This window comes from Anas platyrhynchos, chromosome 1, assembly GCF_047663525.1.
Source record: "Anas platyrhynchos isolate ZD024472 breed Pekin duck chromosome 1, IASCAAS_PekinDuck_T2T, whole genome shotgun sequence".
Lineage (NCBI taxonomy): Eukaryota > Metazoa > Chordata > Aves > Anseriformes > Anatidae > Anas > Anas platyrhynchos.
Genome location: NC_092587.1, coordinates 113,678,967 through 113,700,845, shown reverse-complemented (window position 1 = coordinate 113,700,845; position 21,879 = coordinate 113,678,967). Strand labels below are relative to the sequence as shown.

General features: G+C 40.4%; 1 protein-coding gene across 1 annotated transcript in view; it reads right to left on the bottom strand.

Moving 5' to 3' along the window:
* Nucleotides 1-2,936: 2,936 nt before the first annotated feature.
* Nucleotides 2,937-21,879, bottom strand: part of PCP4 (Purkinje cell protein 4) — a 55,310-nt gene continuing 36,367 nt past the window's right edge. The window contains exon 3 of the mRNA XM_027449087.3: nt 2,937-5,432. Coding sequence (XP_027304888.1) covers nt 5,305-5,432 — 128 coding nt within the window. The 3' untranslated portion in view covers nt 2,937-5,304. The remainder of the gene's footprint in view (nt 5,433-21,879) is intronic.

Sequence of the window (21,879 nt, the reverse complement as noted above, 5' to 3'; positions counted from 1 at the left end):
TGCCTCCACTCTGCTGCATTTTTCCTCTGGATCCAATGGGACTAGTGTTTGGGAAACACTATACGACAGGTAGGTTTCACTGGGGTACATACATGTACATACTTTCTGGCAGCAGCCAGCTTTGCTTCAAAGAGCCCTTGTTTCCTTGTAGTCCTGAAACAAGCCAAATGTAAAGGCTCATTGTGAGAGACTGTGCACTGTTCTGGTGCTTTGTTTTGGGAGCAGGGGATGTGTAACATGGACATGGAAAGAACATCTATTCAGTGAACCCCCCCAAATTCCTGATTTTGAAGGTTCCCAGACTTTGTTGCTCAGCCACTTCAGGTCTGCGGTCAGTGCTGAGCCCAGTGGCGTGGCTGCGACAGAGCATGTGGCACACTGGGGAGAAGCTGGCAGAGAGCAGCTTGCAGCCTCAAATGAAACAATCAAACAAACAAAAAAAAATTACCTGAGCTGAATAAAAATCACCTTCAGATGATTCAGGGAGTTTCAGCAGAGCTCTCTTTTCAATCCTTTCCCAAATGCACTCCTCTTTTTCTCCAACAATTCCCTGCCTCCCTTCCCTCTCCATTTCATACTCCTGTAAATGGTTTCTCTGACATATTTGCACGGCTGCATGTGACCATTGGTCTTTGGAACAATTTCAAGCAGGCTGTTGTACGAGCTGAAGTATTGCTCCTTGGCTGAAGCAGATTACTCAGCTGCTGCTGACATCCACTTCAATAAGCAGGCCTGGTGGAAACACTGCCCATCAGGGAACTCATCACACACTCCCCAGACCCGGTGGGGGTGATCTTTGCAGTCACTGAGGCACAAGACACAGCACCCATGACTCAGCTGTGTTGCCCTGTCCCCAGAGTGTCTCTGCCCCACCATGCAGACACAGAAGCTGGCCAAGGCTTGCTTTGATCTGCATGGCATGCAGCTTGGGTGACTAAGGGTGCATCAGGAAGGGGAGGTGAAGGACACATATTTATATAGGTCCTGTGACCTTCTGGTAGGCCAAAGGCCCACGGCCAGGCAGGGCAGGGCTGTGGGGAGCTGGAGCCCAACCCTGCTCCAGCCTCACTTGGGCAGGAGCAGACAGCCCTGGGCCTTGTGTGGTCCTGGGTTCTGGGCAGGTGGGAGAGCCCTAGGATGGGCAGGGACAGGCTTTTCATCATTTTTTTTTAGGGGATTTGTAAGAATGTTGCACAACCCGTGTTGTTGGAGTTCCAGTGGCAAAAACCCACTCCTGAGAGAGCTGGACATACCATCCCACCCTTTGGCCTCCTGTTCCTTAACCAGTTATTTCGCTGCAAGGGGACCTTATCATTTATTCCAAGGCTCCTTAATTTAAGAGACCTTTTCTAAACTTTTTGAAAATCCAGATGCACCTGGGTTGCCATCAGCAACCACCAAAAGATTTGTGAATTACAACTGCTCTCAGGCCAGTGTTGCTCTATTATGGTTGTATGCCTAAGGCATACCATAGCTTCTGCAGAACCACCTAATAAAGACAGTTTTTATAAATCCACAAATACTCCTAGAACTGTTCCTAAAATCTGCTATTAATTTGCCACTGCTTATTCCCCTAGAATTGAGGTCAGTGCGAAGGAAGGGTTAAACAAGACAGCTGCTGTGTATCTGAGTTCCTGTAGAAGATGTGGGTGAATCTCACCCCATCCCAGCAATCGGTTATTATTCAATTTGTCAGTTTACTCCAAACTCTCTCCTACTGACTTTTCAGTTTGACAATGAATTCCTCAGGTTGATGCATTATAAAAAAGACCCCTGTTGTGGGAACCTCTGCTGTGAGCGTTAACGCAAGATTAATTTCTACTTTCTGCATGACCTCAGCTTGCCTGCATCCCCACAGTCCTTCAGTAGGCTACCAGTTTGAGGAGGGCTTGTAGAAAGTTTCATTTATAACTCTACATTCAGCAAGCTGCAGGCTTGCCTTTCTCTATTTAATTTGTTAGAAGTCATTTTTTCTTTTTTTTTTTTTCTTGGGCATTCCTGTTCTTTCTGATAGCAATTCTTTCCTTCTAATAGTCTCCTTTGCGGTTTAGCTCTATAGGCTATTTTCATGGTCCAGGCAACAATGTGAACAAAGAATTTCTAATGTTCAGGCAATTGTTCTGATCATTCAACCATAGGTTATTCTCTTTTGGGACAATCTGATAGGTAATTTGGAGCAGAAGCAGATGTGTCTGGGGAGGATGTAGGTGTACGTGGTGGGAGTGATAACCCTGTTTTCTGTAACATATACTGCTCTGAATAATCCTTCATATTACCCAGAGGAACTCATGGGATTTCAGCACAGATATCCACCTTATTTAAATCTTGCTTTTCATGACATGGTTACTGCCAGCTATGTAGTGCCAGTTAAATAGAGAGCTCAGTGAGTGTTTGGTAGTTAAAGACCCAAGTTAATGCCTGGAATGTGTAAATGTCCTCTTTTTCCCATCTTAGTGGAGCTCATGGTTGAATCAAACTCCTTTCCTCACCTCAGTAACATGCAGAGAGGTCTTTGAAAAGCATGATTTAGTGACAAGAAAGGAAATTAAAAACCGCCACCTTGAATATGCATAAAGGATGAAAAGCAAGACTTGGGAGCAAGAAAGCTCTCCTCTTTTGGTAAGATGAGCTGAATCTGCGATGCAAACATTTTATAAAAAGGAAATTGTCTGGCAAGGGCAGCCACAATTAATATCATGCCAGTTCACTATTTTCTCATTATGTTTCACTGTACATTAAGACTGTATTTGTAAGATGTGCTCTGAACTTCACATTATAGAATAGCCCTGCTGCTGAAAGAGCTATAATTCATTTACTAACAGCCCTTGTTGCTGTGCTTCAATAATGTAATCGTTTTCGTTGTGTCCCAGCCATATGATTATTCCTGTTGTGTAGGAAATTTAAGTCCAAGGAATGTCAGATCAAATATAAAAGCCTAGTGCTTACCCATACTTTTTATTCAATTAAGTAGCCATTACAGAGCTCATGCTATTTCACATGACATAATGCAGAACGCAAATGTAGTCCTTTATTACAGACATATGTTCATTTAAACAAAATGGCACCAACACAATCCAAACCCATTACAATTTTTAAATTATTACGCTAAGGTGATTATTAGATGGTGAGCAGTCGCTGTGAAAGATAATTGGGGAATCTGTAGCCTCCAGAAACTACACTTTGAGAACAGCAGCAGTGTTGTTAGAGATTCATTTGTGAAATTCATAAATGCAGAGCAACAGTGATGCTAAAATGTGCTCCTGGAGTGGCAGCACTCAGTTGCAGCTTGGAGAATGCTGACTTCGCACGTGTTGTGCAGTGAGTCAGGCATATGGCCAGGGTCTGACAGACAAAGGTGCCTAAGGCAGGGTCTGGGCAGCACTTTGTGTCTTATTCCTAAACGAGGATTTTAAGCCCTGTCCATCCCTGCTCCATTTTGCTGTGTTTATTAAACACCTCACATGCTCTCTCTACACATTGCTTCTGCATTGCCCACAAAATCCGTCAGGTTTCCTATACCCAGTATTTGAGGGTGCCTCTTAACCAAGAGGGTACCAGAGCTCCTAACACCGACCACCACATTTTGGCTTCTCACTAAATTGTTGCTCGGTACCCTAAATGCCTTAACCTGTGTAAATCTGAGGGCTTTCCCTCTGCAGTCCGGCTTTCACTCACAGCTCTACACCTTGTCAGTATCACTGCTATGGGGGGTGGGGGTGGGGGGGGTTCTCATGGGAAGTGATCACCACCAGCATATTATTTTTTTCTCCCTCTATGCTCACCCCTTACTGGTAGCTTCCAATTTATACAAGAGGCCTGATGATCTGTCCTGGTGATCAGAATATGCCTGCAGGAGGTGGGAGAGGAGGAAATGAATGCCTCCAGACAGCTGGGAATTATACCTAAACCTCTCACACCTGAAGCAATCTCAACTTCAGGCTGCTCAGTTAAGGGTAGGCAGGCTGCCACTGCTCAGCCAGCATGCCTGCTTCCACCAGCTTAGAGGTGAGGCTCATGCTGCTTTCTTGAAGAACTGCTATAAACACCAATCCTGCAGAAAACATGCCTGTCTCTCATTTCCCCAGGGATGAAGATGCCTATTGGAACCCCTAAACCTGCTGATGAAGCCGAGGATGGGATTTTTGACACGTATCTGTGCAGTGCATGCCCAAGTTGCTCCATCTAAATAGCTCCATTTGCTGAGTACAAGCTACTTTTAAAATCATTTCTGAACCTTCCCTGTGCACTATATAGGCAGCTAATTCCTGATCACGTCTGAAGCCAGGCAAGAAACTTACATAGGTTCAGTCTGGAATTGGTCTGTTGCTCTTTTGCAGCAGGGAGAAAATTGAAATTGTTGTGGCTGTTTTCTATTAATCAGAAACTGGGCTAACACAGTGATAGAATAAGGGGCTCACACAAAATCACTTTAAATTACAAATAGCATAGGTAGAGACAGGGAGTCTTATGATTTATTCATCAAATACTGAAAATAATATGAAAAGACAGAGATGGCATAGAAATAGTTACTGATTATGTAGAGAGTGAACAGCTGCATCAAAAACAGTTTAGAGGATCAGTTTGTTATTTTACAAATAGAAAAAAAAAAAGCCTTCTGGAATTTGATTTTGCTTTTTGTATTTTGCTTTTTTTTTTTTTTCTCCGTAAGTCAACGCACATCCAAGCTGGGCAATTTGAACATCATCATCCAAAGAGGGAGGAAAATGACAATTTCCTCACTTAAGCTACTTTATTGACATAATTACAAGACAAAAATAAAAGCTTATGGCTTCCTACACCTCTTCTCTTTGTGCCAGCTTCTGTCTGCAACTTTTTACTTTAAGCTCATTACAGAGAAGTAATTTTAGTGTCACATTTGGCTGGCAGCAGGAATTCTCCAAATGAGGTAAGCACGGCTGAGGCACGTGCTCTCATACCCTCAGCAAAAGCCTTGTAACATACGGTGCTGTTATGTCTCCAAGCTTTAAGTGAAGAGGAAAATAGGCATCTGGGCTGGGTTCATCTGTAACGCCGTGCTTGCTGGATTAATGTGAAAAGACAGATGAAGGCAGACACTTTAATTACTTCACCCTAACTTTTTATTACAACATCAAGTAAAATGGTGAGTTACAGAGTATAATGGGCGTGAAACACCTGGGATGAAGTCACACACAAGCTCATGGTTTGTTATCTGCCAATGGGGTTTTAAATATTGATCATTTCTGTACATGCATCTTTGTGTTATTTCTGATTTTCTTGATAAATCATTTCAGGATTACTTTGATTCAAGCTGTGAGGTAGCTACTAGGACTGGGACCCCGCTTTTTTCTTCTGGAATTTCCTGAACTGGGACTGTATCGCCACGGCCGCCCGCTCTGTCTCTGGTGCGTCCATGTCTATGTCAAATTCCTCTTGAACCTTCTTCTGTCCATCTGCCCAAGGAAAGCAAAACAAAACATCAGTATATTTTTCAAACAGAGATAATCACTGTGAATGCCCATGTGAAAAACCCTGTCCCTGTCTCCTTCACAAACATAGACATGATGATGGGGAGTATATTCAGAATGCCCTGGGACCAGTTTTGGCAAACATAGCTGATCAAATCCTCCTCTCTCCCCCAAACAGCAGCATCTCAGACTGTCTGTTTATAGTTATGCACTGAGGAGTGACACGCAAACAGTGCTCTGCTCAGCAGTTACCGAGCATCACCCTGACATCTGAGGAAGTCCTTCTCTGCCTGGCTAATTAACAGTGGGGGGCTGAGGGACCCTTCTGTGCCTCTAGCAGGCAGAAGTTACTTTCCCATCTTTACTTCAGAACAAAAGCAAATTAAAATATTTTATATTACAGATAAAGACCCTATTCCATCTCCGGTATTAGAGGAAGAGAGATTACTTCCTAAGGCTAATTTCCATCCTTTTCACTTGTTTCCTGCCTCATCCCTTTCAGCACGTAACGCTCTTCCCCTCTAAATCATTTATGTTCAATCTCTCTTTCTGCCACTGTGCTGCTCCCCTTCACTTCTCTCCAGGCTCGGTTATTGCCTTTCAGCCTTGATCTTTGGCTCCTTGCCTTCTTTTATTCCCAGTCCTCAGCTTTTTGTTCAATTGCATTCAATCTCCAAATGGACAGCCCAGCTGACTTGGCTGAATTTTGTTTCATCCACCTATGTGTTAAAAGTGCAGCTGTGGGAAAACTCCTGCCCTCATTGCAGAGATAACCCAAATCTACCTGGACTAGCAAGGAAAGAACACATATTCACTCCACCAATCTCATCATACGACTGCATTTCTCTCTTCTCAATGAAGTTGTTTGTTGAATTCATTTATATAGTTGTTGTATGCCAGACCTGCAGTGAACGTCATGCTAAGAGTCTGCAGACAGCTTCACTTAAAGCAGGTGTGGGAATTAACCTATTTTAAACCATTTTACTTTTTTACTCTTGACATTAATACCTCAGGGATGCCTACCCCCAAGCACTGTTAATGTACATCACGAAAAACACTTTCAAATGTGTAATTAAAATGAAAAGAAACTTATTCCCTTCTCTTTTTCTCCTCACTAGAAAACAGGTAAAATTTTCCACTAGTAACACTGCATGATTTTAGCATGCGTCTTGCAGTATAGCATTCCTTGCTCTTCCTTCTTGTTATTATTTGGAACTCTTTTTTTTTTTTTTGGTCTATTTCCCATGATCAGAATCTACTTTGAACTTGGCAAATATTTTAAAGGAAAGGTTTTGGAATATTCTGTACTGATTTTAATTTAACTACCATAACCAAATAAACGCAGCTATGTTAATGTAAAAGATATGTCTGCTCAGTATTTTGTTTTATCTAAAAGAACATCTAAGAAATGTGAAAATAGAACAAGAAAAAGTCTGGAGAGGAAGAATAGCTTGAGAGCTTATCATAACTTTGATTACAAGGTATAAAGGTATAAAGGAAAGTGTAGTTATCAAAACTAAGACTTTATGGAAGAAAATGAATCGTACTAATATTGCAACAATCTTCTATAGCAATTCAATCCAGGAATCTCTACAGTTTGTGTAAGTGTTCACGCAACACAACCACGTTAAGTACAGAAATAAAATTATCACCTTATTCAGAAATGAATTCCTTGTGCTTGCAAGCTGTTGACACAGCCAAGGAGGAAAATGAACTCTCATATTAAAGGCATGATATAAGCTGAAACTTAAAGTGGCTTCTTAAAGAAACAGAAATGTCTGTACTAGTGCCTAAACTGATATCGATACCACAACAACATGCTTTGTGAAAATTTTCCCATTACCAGATACCATCTCCTCCACATTGCTGTGTATGCAACTACAGAAACCAAGATTATTTTTTAAATTTCAATATTAAAAGGAATCAGTATTTTCATAATGACATAGCAACATTTTGTTGGTATTTTGCGGGGCTGGTTTTGATTTGGTGTTTGTGGGTTGAAGGGAACTAAGACAAGTACTCACAACATTTTATATGGAAACAAATCCAAAAAAAAGGTACTTAGAATTCCTCCTGTGACAAACTAAGAATCTGCAGTCAGAACATGCATATATAGACTTTTCATCTGAAATTTTTGAGTAAAAAATATCAATAGCATGATCAGCTCTAACAGTAGCCACATTGTGATATCAGCAATAAGATAATAAAAACTGTTTTATTTTTCCATATGTCAAAATCTCTCTGTCATTAATAGGGGCCTATTTACTTAATGTTATTCTGAAGAGTATCATGTACAGATAAATATTCTTGATATATTTTATCAAAAAAATATACTAGCAATGAAATAATCATTTAATCAGCTTTGAAATTGATGAGACTCTTATCAATTTGCTTCATGATTTTTATTTCTGTTGTAACATTTTTACCTTTAGGTTAATCTCTAGCTCACTAGACACAGTACTCAGTCTCAACAGTGGAAAACAAAAGTGGAGTTTATGCATCAATTTAAGTTTGTCGGTATATAAATTCCTGTCATTTAGAAACGTCAATAGGGAAAGCTGTCTGGATGGATGAGTAGACACAATTGGTTTTGTATCACTTGATGAAATCTGGCTTGTACAACTCATGTCCTACAACAGCCTAGTCTTGGCAGTATGTTGCAGTAGTGACTCAGCAATCTTACCTTATGATCTTATAGACTCAAAAGAAGGGCATTTACTATTATTTTGCTGTAGAAATTAATCTTTTAATTTCTTTATAATTTATTTTTTAATCAGATATCATTTGCCTGATCAGAATCATCATTACTGCATTAAAATTAACTGTGCTACAGTAATTCACCATACATGAAGATCTATTTTACTTCCTTTTATTTTTGGGCCCATTCTTGTTGAAATCTAAGCCCAAAATCCTTACAAATTCTTTCTGTATCTCTGTTCTTCCAATTAATAAATAGGAACATTAGGACCCTTTGTTTTCAACCATGATTTAGAGTTATAGATTTAAAAAATTAACATTGGCTGAGACATTTACATGGCTAATTACGATTTTCATTGCTTGCTTATAGATGGTATGGAAAAATATAAATATATATATATAAAATGATCACACATGCATAATGTACATTATAATACAACATGTATATCATCTAGACATAATGGATATGACATACCTGTTTTCTTCCTCCCTATGTCCATCCTTATCTTTCTATAGGCATATATGTGTATATCCACATTTGAATATATAGAGAATGTAAGTGAATTTATAGAGAAATACACAGATTTGTTTAAAGAGTTTTAAGTCCCGTGTTAAAATTAAAATAGCTAGATGGGGTATTCCATAAATGGTGGGAGTGGATTGTCTTGCAGTTCTCCCCAAAACAGTTTCTATTGATGACTGTCAAAACACAGACACTTTAACAGATGGATTGTCAGTCTGGAGGGAGAATGAAGCGGTGTACCTTCTTTGACTTTGTCTATGCTATGGGAAAAAAAAATTAGCTTTTAGCTTGAGTTGCTTTACTAAAAGTAGCCTAATGATTCAAAATATATCACACCCCACTAACTCCACTGCTTCTGCTTTACTGGATGGTCAGAGATAAAAGCAGAAGCTAAGAATTGACCCACTTAATTACAACAAAAACCCTGCCTGTACATGGGACTTGAACAGATTAGAGATGACCTCACGTCACCAGTTAAGAGTGACAAAGCCTTTTTTTACCCTTTTTACTATATATGCACTTATGCCACAATAGCTTTACCCATCAGTAGCACTCATACATTTTAAACATTCAGGCTGCTGAATTTGTACGTTCAAATCATGGAATTTATGCAGAAAATTGAGTGCAAGCCCATACAAATGTCCCTCTTTCATACACCATCTCTCACTCCTAGCTTTTCTTTCATAAGGGATCATTATCTTGGAAGTGATCTGCAAACCTGGACAATTTTCACCCTCCACAGGCCAGAGCATAGGCAAGCTCTTGCACAGAGTTTACAGTTGGACTTTTTTCTTTGTTTTTGTACCAGTTTGGGCCAACAATTCTGTTTGATAACAAGCCACCTTTATCTAAGCTACCTTTACAAAGTCATAAAGGTAGATTTGAATTCCCTCCCATCCCTGTTACACATTCACACTTTTGTTGGTAACCACCCTTTCTAGACTAATTCAGGAGTAGATATTTCCATTTAGGTAGAAAACATAAAATTAGGAAAATGATAATTTTACACTTAGATGCAAATTCAACTTGGATATCAAAGGATCTCTGGTCTTCTTTCACAGGCCCACATGAGGAAAGTAGGATGAACAAGACTGTATTCAGTAGTCTTCAATTCACAAGGTAGTTATGATTTTGAGGGGTTCAGAAATTAAAAAGGGTTGATAACCACTGGCCTGCACCTTCCACTTACTAAGGGGATTTGGTTTCATTAGCATAATTAAAAAAAAAAAAATCCTAACCTTTCTCACCACACTTAGCTATTTCAAGGCTTTCCATGGAAGATTTCTTCAGACTTGGTACAAATTCCCTTTTCTAGATAGTGACTTCCACTTTTCTTATGAACGGGCCATAATAAACTGGTAGAGACTAGTCTGTGAGAAACAGGGAGTCCTTTATACAAAGTGTCCCATATGGGTTCTGATCACCACCAACAGTGGAGGCGGAAAGAACAATCCCAGCCCTTGTCACAGCGTGGCCATAAGAAAGGTCTATCATCTGCTGAGTTTTTCAAAATCATGTGCTTATTGTATTTGCCATGTCAGGCAAATCTGAGCTCTGGTGGAATGAACTCCAAGGAGTGCAACATGAACTTCTTGATGAGCCCCACCACTGTAATGAGCATTCATGCCCCAGCATACTACTTTGTAGGACTAAAGACTGAGACAACTTGCGCGGTCCAAATTTTACTTCTGTATATGCAATAGTCGTCCCAGCAGGAGAGCCTGAAACTGCATCTAATTTGCTGTTTTCCAAATCTAATATCCTGAAAGCTCACTTCACAGCGTTGCAAATGAAAAAGATCTATTTTAGCTCCATTTCTAGATGAAACATTAGAAAGCTCTCTGTAATCTGCCACAGTGCCTCATAATCCATTGCAAACATTGGATGCATAATGAAACTGCCTATAACAAGGAAAACGATCAAATCTTACATGTTCAAATCTACCCAGCAAACTCTGGAGAAATGTGGTGCAAGTGTAATTATTCACAAGTATGCCTTCAGCTATTTCTTTCACTTACTTTTTTACTATAAAGAAAAATGAACTATGACAACACTGGAAAAAGAAAACACTGCTTATTCCTTATGGGCCAAAAGCCTGAAGAAGTCTTTTGCAACCTTTGAATAAAGGGGTAAGAGATTAATGTTTCCTAGAAGTGTTCATTGATGGATGAAAGCTGGTTGGCTGGATTTTGGGGAAAAGAGGACTCACTTTTTATACTCAGAATTCCTCCATCCTCCAGATGAAATAAAGATTGTTTGTCACTGCCTGGAAAAATATTCAGCATGAAAAATTGCATGGGCTGGAGTCTCTAAGTGGCATTTCACATCTTAAGTGCTATCCTCCGCCCCTGCTCACCCGGCCCACATCCAATAGGAATTACGGGACTATGCTGGAGACGGAATATACTCATAAAAACACCTCATTTTTCAGGGGGTAAACTGCAGCATTTGGAAAAAGACTAAGTGAAATGTGGGACAGAATCACAGTGCCCCGTAACATGCTGGAAGCAGTATTTTGCCTGAGGCAGGATCATTACCTCCCACTGTTCAAAAGATTATTCAAGCTGTGACAGTCTTTATGCCACCCTGATCCCGAGCTATTACACCAGGCTGCCCAATGAGGCAGAACAGTCCCTAATTAAAGAGGACCAAAATGGGCAGGAATCTCGTGGATATTGACATTCATGTGGAGCATTATTTTTATGTGATGGGAAGAGTCTTTTTTTTTTTTTTTTTTTTTTTCCAACAGGACTGCATAAAGCAACCAGCCAGCTACAGAAAACACGAGTGCTTAGGTGTATGGATAGCCACATTTTAGTCCATGTAACTGCCAGTTTGAAAGCCAAGAGCTGAGTGGTCATTCTCTCCCCTCTATATTCAATTGAGAGGTGCGGAAGAGAAAGATGGGGTCTTGTCTTCTCTTAGAGGGACAAAAAGGAGAGAGAGCTAGGGGAGTCAACCTAGTCTTTTCCTTCTCTGAAAGATGAGGAAAAATAACACCAAAACTGACCTAATGGCTGATGAAAGGAGACAGCCTACTTCTCAACAACAAAACCTCTCCAGTCAGTTCCCAGGGCCAAATTACACAGCAGTTGGCTCTGAGCCTTTGCTTTGGTCACCCGGCTGCTCCCAGGCAGGCTCTCACTTCACAGAGCATCTGAACAGATGGGAACGCTGGGGGAGTAGATGTTGCCCAAGCCCAGAAGAAAAAAGGAAGGTAGTACTGGCACGCAGAAGAAAGCCTTAATCTGCCATTGCCTCCTTTTACTGATTTATATCTTAACCTCTTCTTTTGTTGAATAAAATGTCAAATCGAGGCCTCTCTGAGATCATCAGCTCAGCCGCTACAGCTTGTTGCTCTCTGTGATATCAGGAACAAACATCTCCCAGATCTTCATAAGCATCTTCAGCATTGTACTGGTCCTACAACCTGGCTAGCCTAGTCTAAACAGCAACTGTTGAGGCAGGCTGCTGCAAGGGCTTTGCCTCAGCAACTCTCTGGTGATGGGATGATTCAAAGGGGATTTGCTTATACAAAGAGTCTGTTACAGCATGGTGGGCTGATGGAAGTTCATTATCACGGTACCTACGCGTGTTGACCTCCATGATATTGCTGGTATGATTCAATTCCTGTCACCTACAACTACTTACTGAACCAAGATCAGGATGTTATTGGTCTTTCAGTCAGCTCTGCCTGCCTTCTGAGGTAATATCTAGGTACAAATCACTTCGTGATAACATATTTCACATGCATGCTGCCAATGTCATGACACAAAGATTTGAAATTTAGGTCTAACTTTTCTAGATTGATGGAGTAGTTTAAAGCCACTGGTTCTTGTGATTAATTGCTTTACAAAAATGCTAGCAGTAATGCCAACACAGTACCAGGTCTCTGTACAGTCACTTACATGTGAGCTCTGTGGCCCCATCACCTCCTCAGCCATAAGAAGCACAATCCCTTCAGTCCTCTGAGCAGTGACCCTGCAGCTATGCAACTCTGCCTTCTTCCCCTTCCTATCCATGTCTGCACAACCATGTATCACTAACTGACTCATATAGATAATCCAACTCAAATGTTCAGCTACAGCATTTCTTAAGAACAGAAATTAGCTTCGGAATAACATCTTAATTTTCCTTCTTACTCATTAAAAATGCCTCAGGGTGAGGTATGCATTTTGTGACAAGGAAGGCATCACTACATTCATTCCTGTTTCTTCACTTCGTCATGAACTCAGACATTCAAGGGCCACCTTCCAAAGTCAAAGGCTTTCTGTTCTGTATCAGTAAACAGGCACTCAACAGTGAGGGAGGTTATGGGTTTATACAAAGGTGTTCATTTTTCACAGACAGTTATTTGAAGATGGTAGGTGCTGGAGAAGTGCAGTGTCCACACAGCAATCATCTCTGCAACAAAGAGCAAACCTTGGAGCTCAGCAAGCTCCTTCAATTTCAAAAGCACACTATGAAGAAAAATAAAGGTTATCATTAGTAATCAAATTAAATGTAACAGCTATTTTTGTCTGAACCACACTGACCAGCCCCTTAAAGTCACTCAAAGCAAGCTAGAAAAGAATTAACATCCTTCTATTACACCGTAAATTACAATTTGGTATCAAGATGACTTCATTAGAAAATCATAATCCTTTCTTCTTCGAATTGACCTTTACTTTTGTAATACGTTGTTGTTATCTCAAGTTTGAAAAATTACTTTTGCTGTATAAAATAGTGGTTGTTCTTCTATAAATTTAAAATGTTATTTCAGCATGAGGCTTCTGAAGTGTCTGATTAATCCTTCTTTCCTAGCTCTAATAATGTGGCAGAGAAGAAATATTATTTCTGACATAAGATAAATGAAGTAGAGCAAAATTACGCATATTGGGGTAAAATATAATGAAACAGAAAGGAACAGTAATAAAATTCAATCTACAAAAATTGTATTTTCAAGTAATTCGTAGCAAACTACAGATAAATTGATTTTGCTCAACAGTTAATATGGAAGCAAATACTGTTTTTCTTTAAATGCTAATATTACTTAAACAATCATTCCTCACCTCCAAAATAATTTATGTAGCATTTACAGACTTTTAAAATGGCTTAAAAATGCATAACTGATGCATAGATCAGTATGTAAATGTTAATGGGGATCTAAAAGGTATTCTGGCTATGAAAATATAAGCCATAACTCACATTCCCATGGGGAAATGAAACTTTGTGGAAGTTTGGCTAGGAACAGTGCAAATTAAAATGTCCATTTTAGCTGCATAATCTCACTAGCTCTCTCTAGTAGCTAAAGCTGCATCTGAGGAGTGCTAGACTGACTGCCAAATCCAACCGGAATCTCTGGAAACTAAAATGAAGTGGTGCTGGGGACCAAGTGATGGCACAGCCATGACCCTGTGTCACTGCAGAATGATGCTCCACCAGCAGGGATGCCCTGAGTCCCATCCTTAAGGAAAGAGTGCCATGATTCTCCTCACAAATTCAGCCCAAAGTCTGCTTGAATGTGATCCCCAGTGTCCCATCACAGTCAAGTTTTAAAAATGAATCGTTATGATGTGGTTTTAATGTCTTGTGCTATTTCCAGTTCTCCCATCCTCAGTCAACACTGTGCCTTTAAGCAGCTTTGCTGTGGAAAGAGCTGCATTTCAGCAGCGTGTGAAGCAAACCGCCCTCTCGCCTCGCTAGTCAACCGCTTGATTAATATATGATCAGCAACTTCCCTATTATGGTAGCATTCAGGCGCTCCAAGTCCTACATGGGAGCCTTAATGTGGTAGGCACTTACAATTGCAGAATGATAAATTATTCCCCCCTCCGCCACCCCTCAGCACTATGACCTTCCCCAAAACATCCTCAACTGCAGATGTTTAAAACAAAGGCTGGAGAACCTCCTAAAGGCTGCCACCCAGGCTGTGGCTACCCCAGCACACTACCCAGGGCCACAGGTCTAGCCCTGTTGATCCGAGCCGTGCTGCACCACTTGGCATCAGAGAAAAGGCTCTAGCCCATTTTATTTTCTAATAGAGATGTTGCCTCCAGCACTTCAAAAGGCTTTGTAGCTCTAGACCACTTGGGAACTGATTCAAAATGAGTTGGCACATGCTATTAATTGCATGAAGACCAACAATGCCTGAGAGCCCTTGCAAGGAAAATGCAAAACAGAGGTGTTCATCCTCAAACGTGACACTGCCTCCTTTGTTGCATAACAGCAGCACTTTCCAGGAATGTGTTTTTTTTGTTTTGTTTTGTTTTTTTTTTAATCCTTCTCTCTTTGCAGTTTAGCTAGGGAATAAGCTCACAGAAATGGCAGTGTTCACAATATGCCACACAGAAGTAGCAAAAAGGGGGGCTCAAATTCATGCACTGCCAAAGTAAGACAAGCTGGGGAAGATGGCATAGGTTACAGAAGAAAACCTGTCAATCAGAAGAAGGAGGGGAGTCAATCAAATGAACCACGCTATGGAGTCAGAAGGTGTTTTTCTTCACACACAAAATGAAGGAAAAGGAAGAGGGTGATTTTGCCCTGCTCATCTTCCAAGTGTAAAATGAGGGCAGTTTCCGGGCATCATTGTATACCAGCAGAGCTCTGCTAGCAACTAATGAGAGCTCCATTTTAAGTTTTCACAGTAACATTTACAAAAATTGTTACTTGGGAGCTTAGAAAGACACAGTGAGAAGAGATTCTCCTCTTGTAAAATTCATTGTCGTATTTTAATTACAATGTATTTAACTGCTTACGCAGCAGTGGGCAGTGTAAAGTGTAAAACTCTGAGCTTTGCCGTTTAACATTATACACTTAAGTGAAGGAGTCATTTCAGTACCTTTGTATCTTCTGTGCCTTATCACATGGTATCTAGAAATGCCTTGTAAATAAGATTAGCCGTAAGAAGCATTTACTTTATTGCAGAGATTAAATGCAAAAGAAATAAATTACGTCCAAACATTGTGACTTTTATTTGCACAAATACAGGCACTATTCTGGGTTGGTAATAGGATAATTACTTTGACACAGCCTCACCATGAAAAAGCCACTGCTTTAATACAAGTATGTACAGTGGTTTTTAACATCTTGCATTACATGGCAGCTTGGGGGTGCTTGGGCCATTCTCACAGTGTTGCAGGTACAAGTGGATATCGTAAAGTTAAAAGTGGCCTGGGAGGTATTTGGTGTCCTTTGGAGACAACTAAATTGTTGTGGAGTACCTGATCCAGCTCACAGAGTAGAACAGTCTTGCTCTAAGAGATTCTTTCAGGAGTGTATTTAGCAAAAGAGTTTGTTATCCCTCCATAAAACCAAACACATGCTAGTAGAGCCCCAGAGATGTGATGGATATAAACTCCTGGAGCAACTCCAAGGTCACAGTCTGAGTAAAGAACAGCATACTCTGACAGACATGAATTTATCAAGAGACTCGGGCTTGTGCCGACTTCCACCATCACCCACCAGTAGACCTTACATACTCCTGCATCAGGTGGCTTTGTAACTTCTCTTCCAGCATCCACAAGCACAACCAGTGTGGTGCTGGACTGATGCAGTTTGGCCAGTAGTAGTCTTTTGCTGAATGTGCCATGTAGTGAAATTCTCTCACTAAAGGTACAGAATTTAAATTTCTCTGGCTCTCGAAAGCTGCTACCCAGATGTAGTTTTCCACCATAAAGCAAAGCAATTCTATTGCAGGAGAGTTCTAGGAAATTTCCACTGTTTTCTTTTGCTTGGGCTGTTATCTGAACAGAATCATTAATTTGAGTTTACTATGTCTCCACTGAACACAGAAAGCTGCATTATATGTTTATTTCCCCTGCAAGCTGGTTTGTTTGACTTTCTAAAGAAGAGAGGGGCACCTCAGGAGAATATATGATAGCACTGAAATAGACATAAGGGGGAGAAAAATGGAGATCTTGTGGCAATATGGCTCTGAAAGAGGATGAGAAGGAATTATATGCTGGAGGGTATTGTCAGTGTACTGCAGGCTGTCTCACCCAGCAGCCATTTGGAAAGCCTTGTTACACATCATGCAGAAACTCATTAGGCCAAACATTCACAAAATGGATTCTAGATTAAAAGCTCTCTCTGACTCCTGAGCAGAATGCGCCTAACCTAACATGTAGTTGTTTACATCAGAGCTCATCAGCAGCTTGCTTTAGAAAGAAACCTACTGCCCACTGGAGAAAACAGACACTCAGAGGGTGCAATTCATCTGACCTACTTTAGGCATCCATTTTAGGATAGCATCGATCTCACCCTCAAATCCTCTTCCTATGTTACCTAGTTCTCTATCGGCTGCAAAGGGAGCTAGCTCATGGTGATGAGCTCCAATGTAGATATTGATACTTAATCAAATGGATCACATTCCCTGACTTTGAGATGTACATCAACTGTCAAGCTTCATATGGACAAACTTACTTGCTTTTTCAAACAAAATTCCTTCTCATCAAATAAATTATTTAGACCTTAACGAACAGTACTTTGCTGAAACTGTAGCAGCTAAGAAAACTTATTTGCTTCAGGAAGGAAGACAGAATAAAGAGAAGTACTGCAAGCCTTCTCATACTACACTATCTGTGTGCTTCCATCCTACTGACAGTGAGCAGAGAACAGCTCACCTTCAACAGAGGGTCAAAATGAGCATTTGTCCCCTCTGCTGAGACTGCCAGTGAAGCTGCCAGTCATGCAACTGATTTATCCTCTCATGATCCCTCAGGAGCTGACTGAACAGTCTGCATACATTCCTCTTCTTACAGCTAAATAGTTGAACAAAGAAAAAAAAATGTATCAGCATCTCTTGCCATCATTTCCATTAATTTCAAGAAGAGTGGATTGTTATTTTTTTGGATGCATGTGTTTCTGTGTGCTAGGGAGAGACTATTTCATGCACAAAATCCCTTTTTTTAAGTGTACATCATTAAGACTCCTTATATTTCCCTAATAAGGGATTACAGTTAACACCATGACAAGCAATATTGAATACTTCATAAGAACAAGCAGACAAATGACAGTTGCTGTGAGAACTATAATTGAATTTGCAAGTTTCTGCAAACACCAAATCTCTGCTCTGCTATTTAGCTAATGAGCCAAGTGATGGCTGCTGCCATTCTCCCGAAAAGTGGAGATGCTCACAAGGAACTTTGTTATACCAAGCACGTGTCAAAGGCAGCCACTGCTTGACTGCAGGGATGAGACCACATAAAGGAGAAGAAATAAAATGGGTGAGTCAGATGTGCTGGGGAAGACCTTCTTAAAGGTATTGCTAGCAGCACTTCTCATAGCTGATCTGAGCCAAGGCAGGCCCTTACTGACATGAAGTCATCTGCATGGAGAACACACAAAACTGTAGGGACCACCTCCCTGTGCATTTCCCCAAAACAAATCCTCTCTCCTTTCCTTCCTGGGTCCCATGCAGCATTTGTGGGTAAGAAGGAGGCATGGCTTCTGCACTGAAATCCTCGATGATGAGCACTCAACTGAGAATTTGGATTTTACAGGGAAAGGATATATTTATGCTCTATAAATGTCAAATAACAGAAATTAATCCTTCATCACTCCTTAATGGAAGAAATAGACAAATATCATACATCATTTTTTATTCTTTTTTTTTTTAATTTTATTTTTGTTTGTTTCCTACTGTAGAAACCGATGCTAAAGTTAATAACATGACTATTATCTCTGAGACAGAACATAGCTGTGCTCTTCCACAGATTTCTTTTCATAGACTAATAGAAAAGACCTTACTGGCACATAGGACAATACTGTTAGGCATACGGGAGTAAAAAACGGCAATGAATAGATTCTCTGAAAGAGTGGGGAACAAATCAAGAAGGGCAAACTGTCCTTCTCAGCAGCTCACTCATTACTTATAGACAGTTACTGTACGGCGAGGCTGAAGCCTGGAATTCTAACAAGTCAATACCAAAGCTCTGTGGGATTTCTCATTCCTGACTTTAGTGTCTGTATTTATTGAGTGAGGACTGATGGTATAGGGTAATGCAATTTTCCAAGCTTTTTCAAAGTAGCAGAGATTAATGAGCAAGGTCGGGCACCAAAAGCACAAGACAGTACTTCAAACCCTGCTTCTACTTTTTTTTTTTTCCTTTGACCATACCATAAAAAAAAAGTAAAATTCCAAACCTTCGAGGTCCCAGGCACTGAATCAGCAACATCCTTTTTTGAGCTTGATGCTATTTCAGACACAGGGTAGAGGGGTTGTTCTCCCATTAGAACACAGCTATGTGTTCTGACAAGCATCTAACTAATACGTAGATCATTAAGGCCAGGTTGCAGTGGGCTTATTGTAATCATACTGACATTTCTTTTTTTTTATATTGGTAGAAGCAAGCACGGTTTTCCAATAAAGTCCCTGTGAAAGGAGAAGGTAAGCCCGTATTTGTAGCATTTTATATATATCAGGAGATTGTGGAGCAGGGAGGGTAAAATGTTCTCATTTTCCTGACAGATGGTCCACTTAACAAACCAACGCAGTACACTGAGGACACAAGGAAAGGTTGTACGTGCCTAAAGCACAGTGCATTCCTGAGCTGCCAATAAAGCAGTGGCTATGAAGTACTACACTGGCCCGCAATCAAAGCTATTTCCCAGCCCTCAGAGCTGTAGCTAAAGACTTCTGTCACCCAGAGTATTCCCTGCCTCCTTCTCCAGGAGGGGCTGTCCTCCCTTTTCTCCTTCCCATTCTCATCCAGCAGCACCCCCTTTTGCCTGGCAGTCCCAGCTAAAAGGGTTAAAGCACGACCACCCTACTAGAGTACCCTTTGTGTAGCCCCATTCGTCTTTACATACATGTAGGAGACTGAGACAACAACTGTGATCTGTCTGGGACTGCTTTTGTCCCCCCTACATATAGATCTCTGCCTTGTGCTGAAAGGATCTACAGCCACAGCAACATGGGGAAAGGGCATTAAGCTGTGCACAGATTTCAGCAGGTGGTCACTGCACATTCTCATTCATTCAGGGGACACACACACACTTTGATTTTTACTTGTTTTTTAATAAAAATATTCACATATTGGAGGGAGGCATGATCAGGTATCTCAAGCATAATTAAAACAAAAAAACAAACAATATCAACAAAAAAAAAATCCAGGCAATGAACTGGGAAGCGCTAGCACAGCAAACCTCTGCAAGGTTCAAAAATAAATTATTTGCTATAAATTTATACTAAATGTTTTACAACCTTGTGGATTCATAAAGTCTCCCTGCAACTCAGTAGGTGATGGTGGAGTTTGCTTTTTAATATAAAATGTTTTAAATTAAAAAGAAAACAAAAAAAAAGTTTACTGAGGTGAGATTGGACAACAAGAAGGCTTCCCATTCTGTCTACCTCTCTTTTCACCTCACTAAGTTTTCACCTGATGCCTTTTAACAACTGCTATTTAAAAACAATTTTATCAGGAAGAGTAGGCATTGATTTAACAAAGTGCAGCAATTGCAATTAGACAGTTATTAAGCCCAGTGCCAGATAGTCTAAATGACGTGAAAATCTAACTGAGGCCAGGGAATTAAGGTTTCCCTCCTGCTTAAGTTGTGTGTTTATTGCACACATAAAGTTATCATGAAAGAATATTAAGGTTATAAAGTTGAACACAAAAAAGTTAGTAAATGACAAACTACAGTGCAATTAATTCAGTTCATTTTGCATAGATTACTTTAATTCCGGAAAATTCTGTTTGAAATTCTTGACTTTGCAACCTCTGTAGTCTTAGGAGCATGTGTTTCCCAGATTTAAAGAAAAAATATATATATTCTGCTGCAACATATGGACACCCACACGGCTCGTCAGCATGACTGCTTGGAACTGTTAGATCCACCCCACGGACCTCTCGTTTTAATGAAGTAGCTGACAGCAGCAGTAGGTTGCTGTCCTCTACTTGAGTCAGCAGCAAATGGGATGAGTTGTGTGTTTTGCCACCAGTTTTCGTGTAGCAAACAGGAAAGGAACAATGAGACGATGAAGGATATGGGCATCAGAGACAGAGACTTCCTCACTTAATGATGACTTCAGATGTGGTGGCCCTTTTTGTTCTACCTCTTGCATAACTCAGGCCTAGCCCCATATCTTCCCCAGCCTAGATGCTCATTATGGTTCCCAGTAGATCTCAATAATGCTTTATCTGGTTAGTCTTTGTCCCCACAACTGTACTAGGGCATGCCCTATCCTCAGAACTCCATCCTGGCCCATTCCCACACCAGCTGGCTGTTGGTCTCCTCCAGTTCTCTCATCCCATTCCATATTCCTCCCTCCCAGTCCAAGTTTCCATTCACAAGTACCAATCCCTCCCTAATATTCTGGGGTTGTAATTTCCTGACAAGACTTACTGAACTCCTTCATCAATACATCCTTTGACCTTCCTTCTCTATCTTTTATCCTCTCTGGATTCAAGGAAGAAGGTACCTTTCCTCCTAAGCAACTGTGGTGTCTTGGGAGCACCATGCTCTCAGTTCCAGTTCCTGGGCAAAGTCTAGCTTACAGAAGCAATCAGCAGCAATTAAACTGTAATTTCCTCAAGCCCTCCAAAGACAGCAATGGTTTAGTTGTCTTGGTGTGTAGTATATGGCTCAGTAATGTTGAGTTTTCATTAAAAAAAAATTAACTGCTTCACCAAACGCATGCAAACGCAAGGCTCATCTTTCCAAGTATTTGTAACTTGGCAACATTTGAAGATAGAAAAGTCACATCCCAGATGGTAAATCTTAAGTTTCTGTTGAAAATGACAAGGGCTCAGAACAATCCGAAAAAAAAGGCCACCAGAAATTGTTTTTAATTGGTAGACATTCTAGCATTTTGTTCAAGCCTCATTTCTGGAAACAACTGGAATGACTTTGCTGAACCCTTCCAAAATAATTCTGCTTGAGGCAAGCAATCAACATGACAAATTTTAGCAAAATTTTGGCAAGGCTATATACAACTGAAAAGTGAGCTTTTATCCAGCAGAGTTCAGCAGTTCTGTGAATAGACCTTGCCACCAGTCCAGAAAATAACAAACAAAATAAGTGTATATAAAGAGAGTAAAATGTTGCAAATTAAACAAAGTAAAGATAAAAGTTACAGAGAGCTGGAAAATCTTTAAATGGGCCAAAAATGGAATGTGATTTTTTTTTTTTTTTTGAGAATTGACAATGATTCCATGAAGTTTTAAGCTCAGAAAAAAATAGAAAATAGTTTGCAACTTAGAATGATTACACAGAAGGCAGAAGTTAATC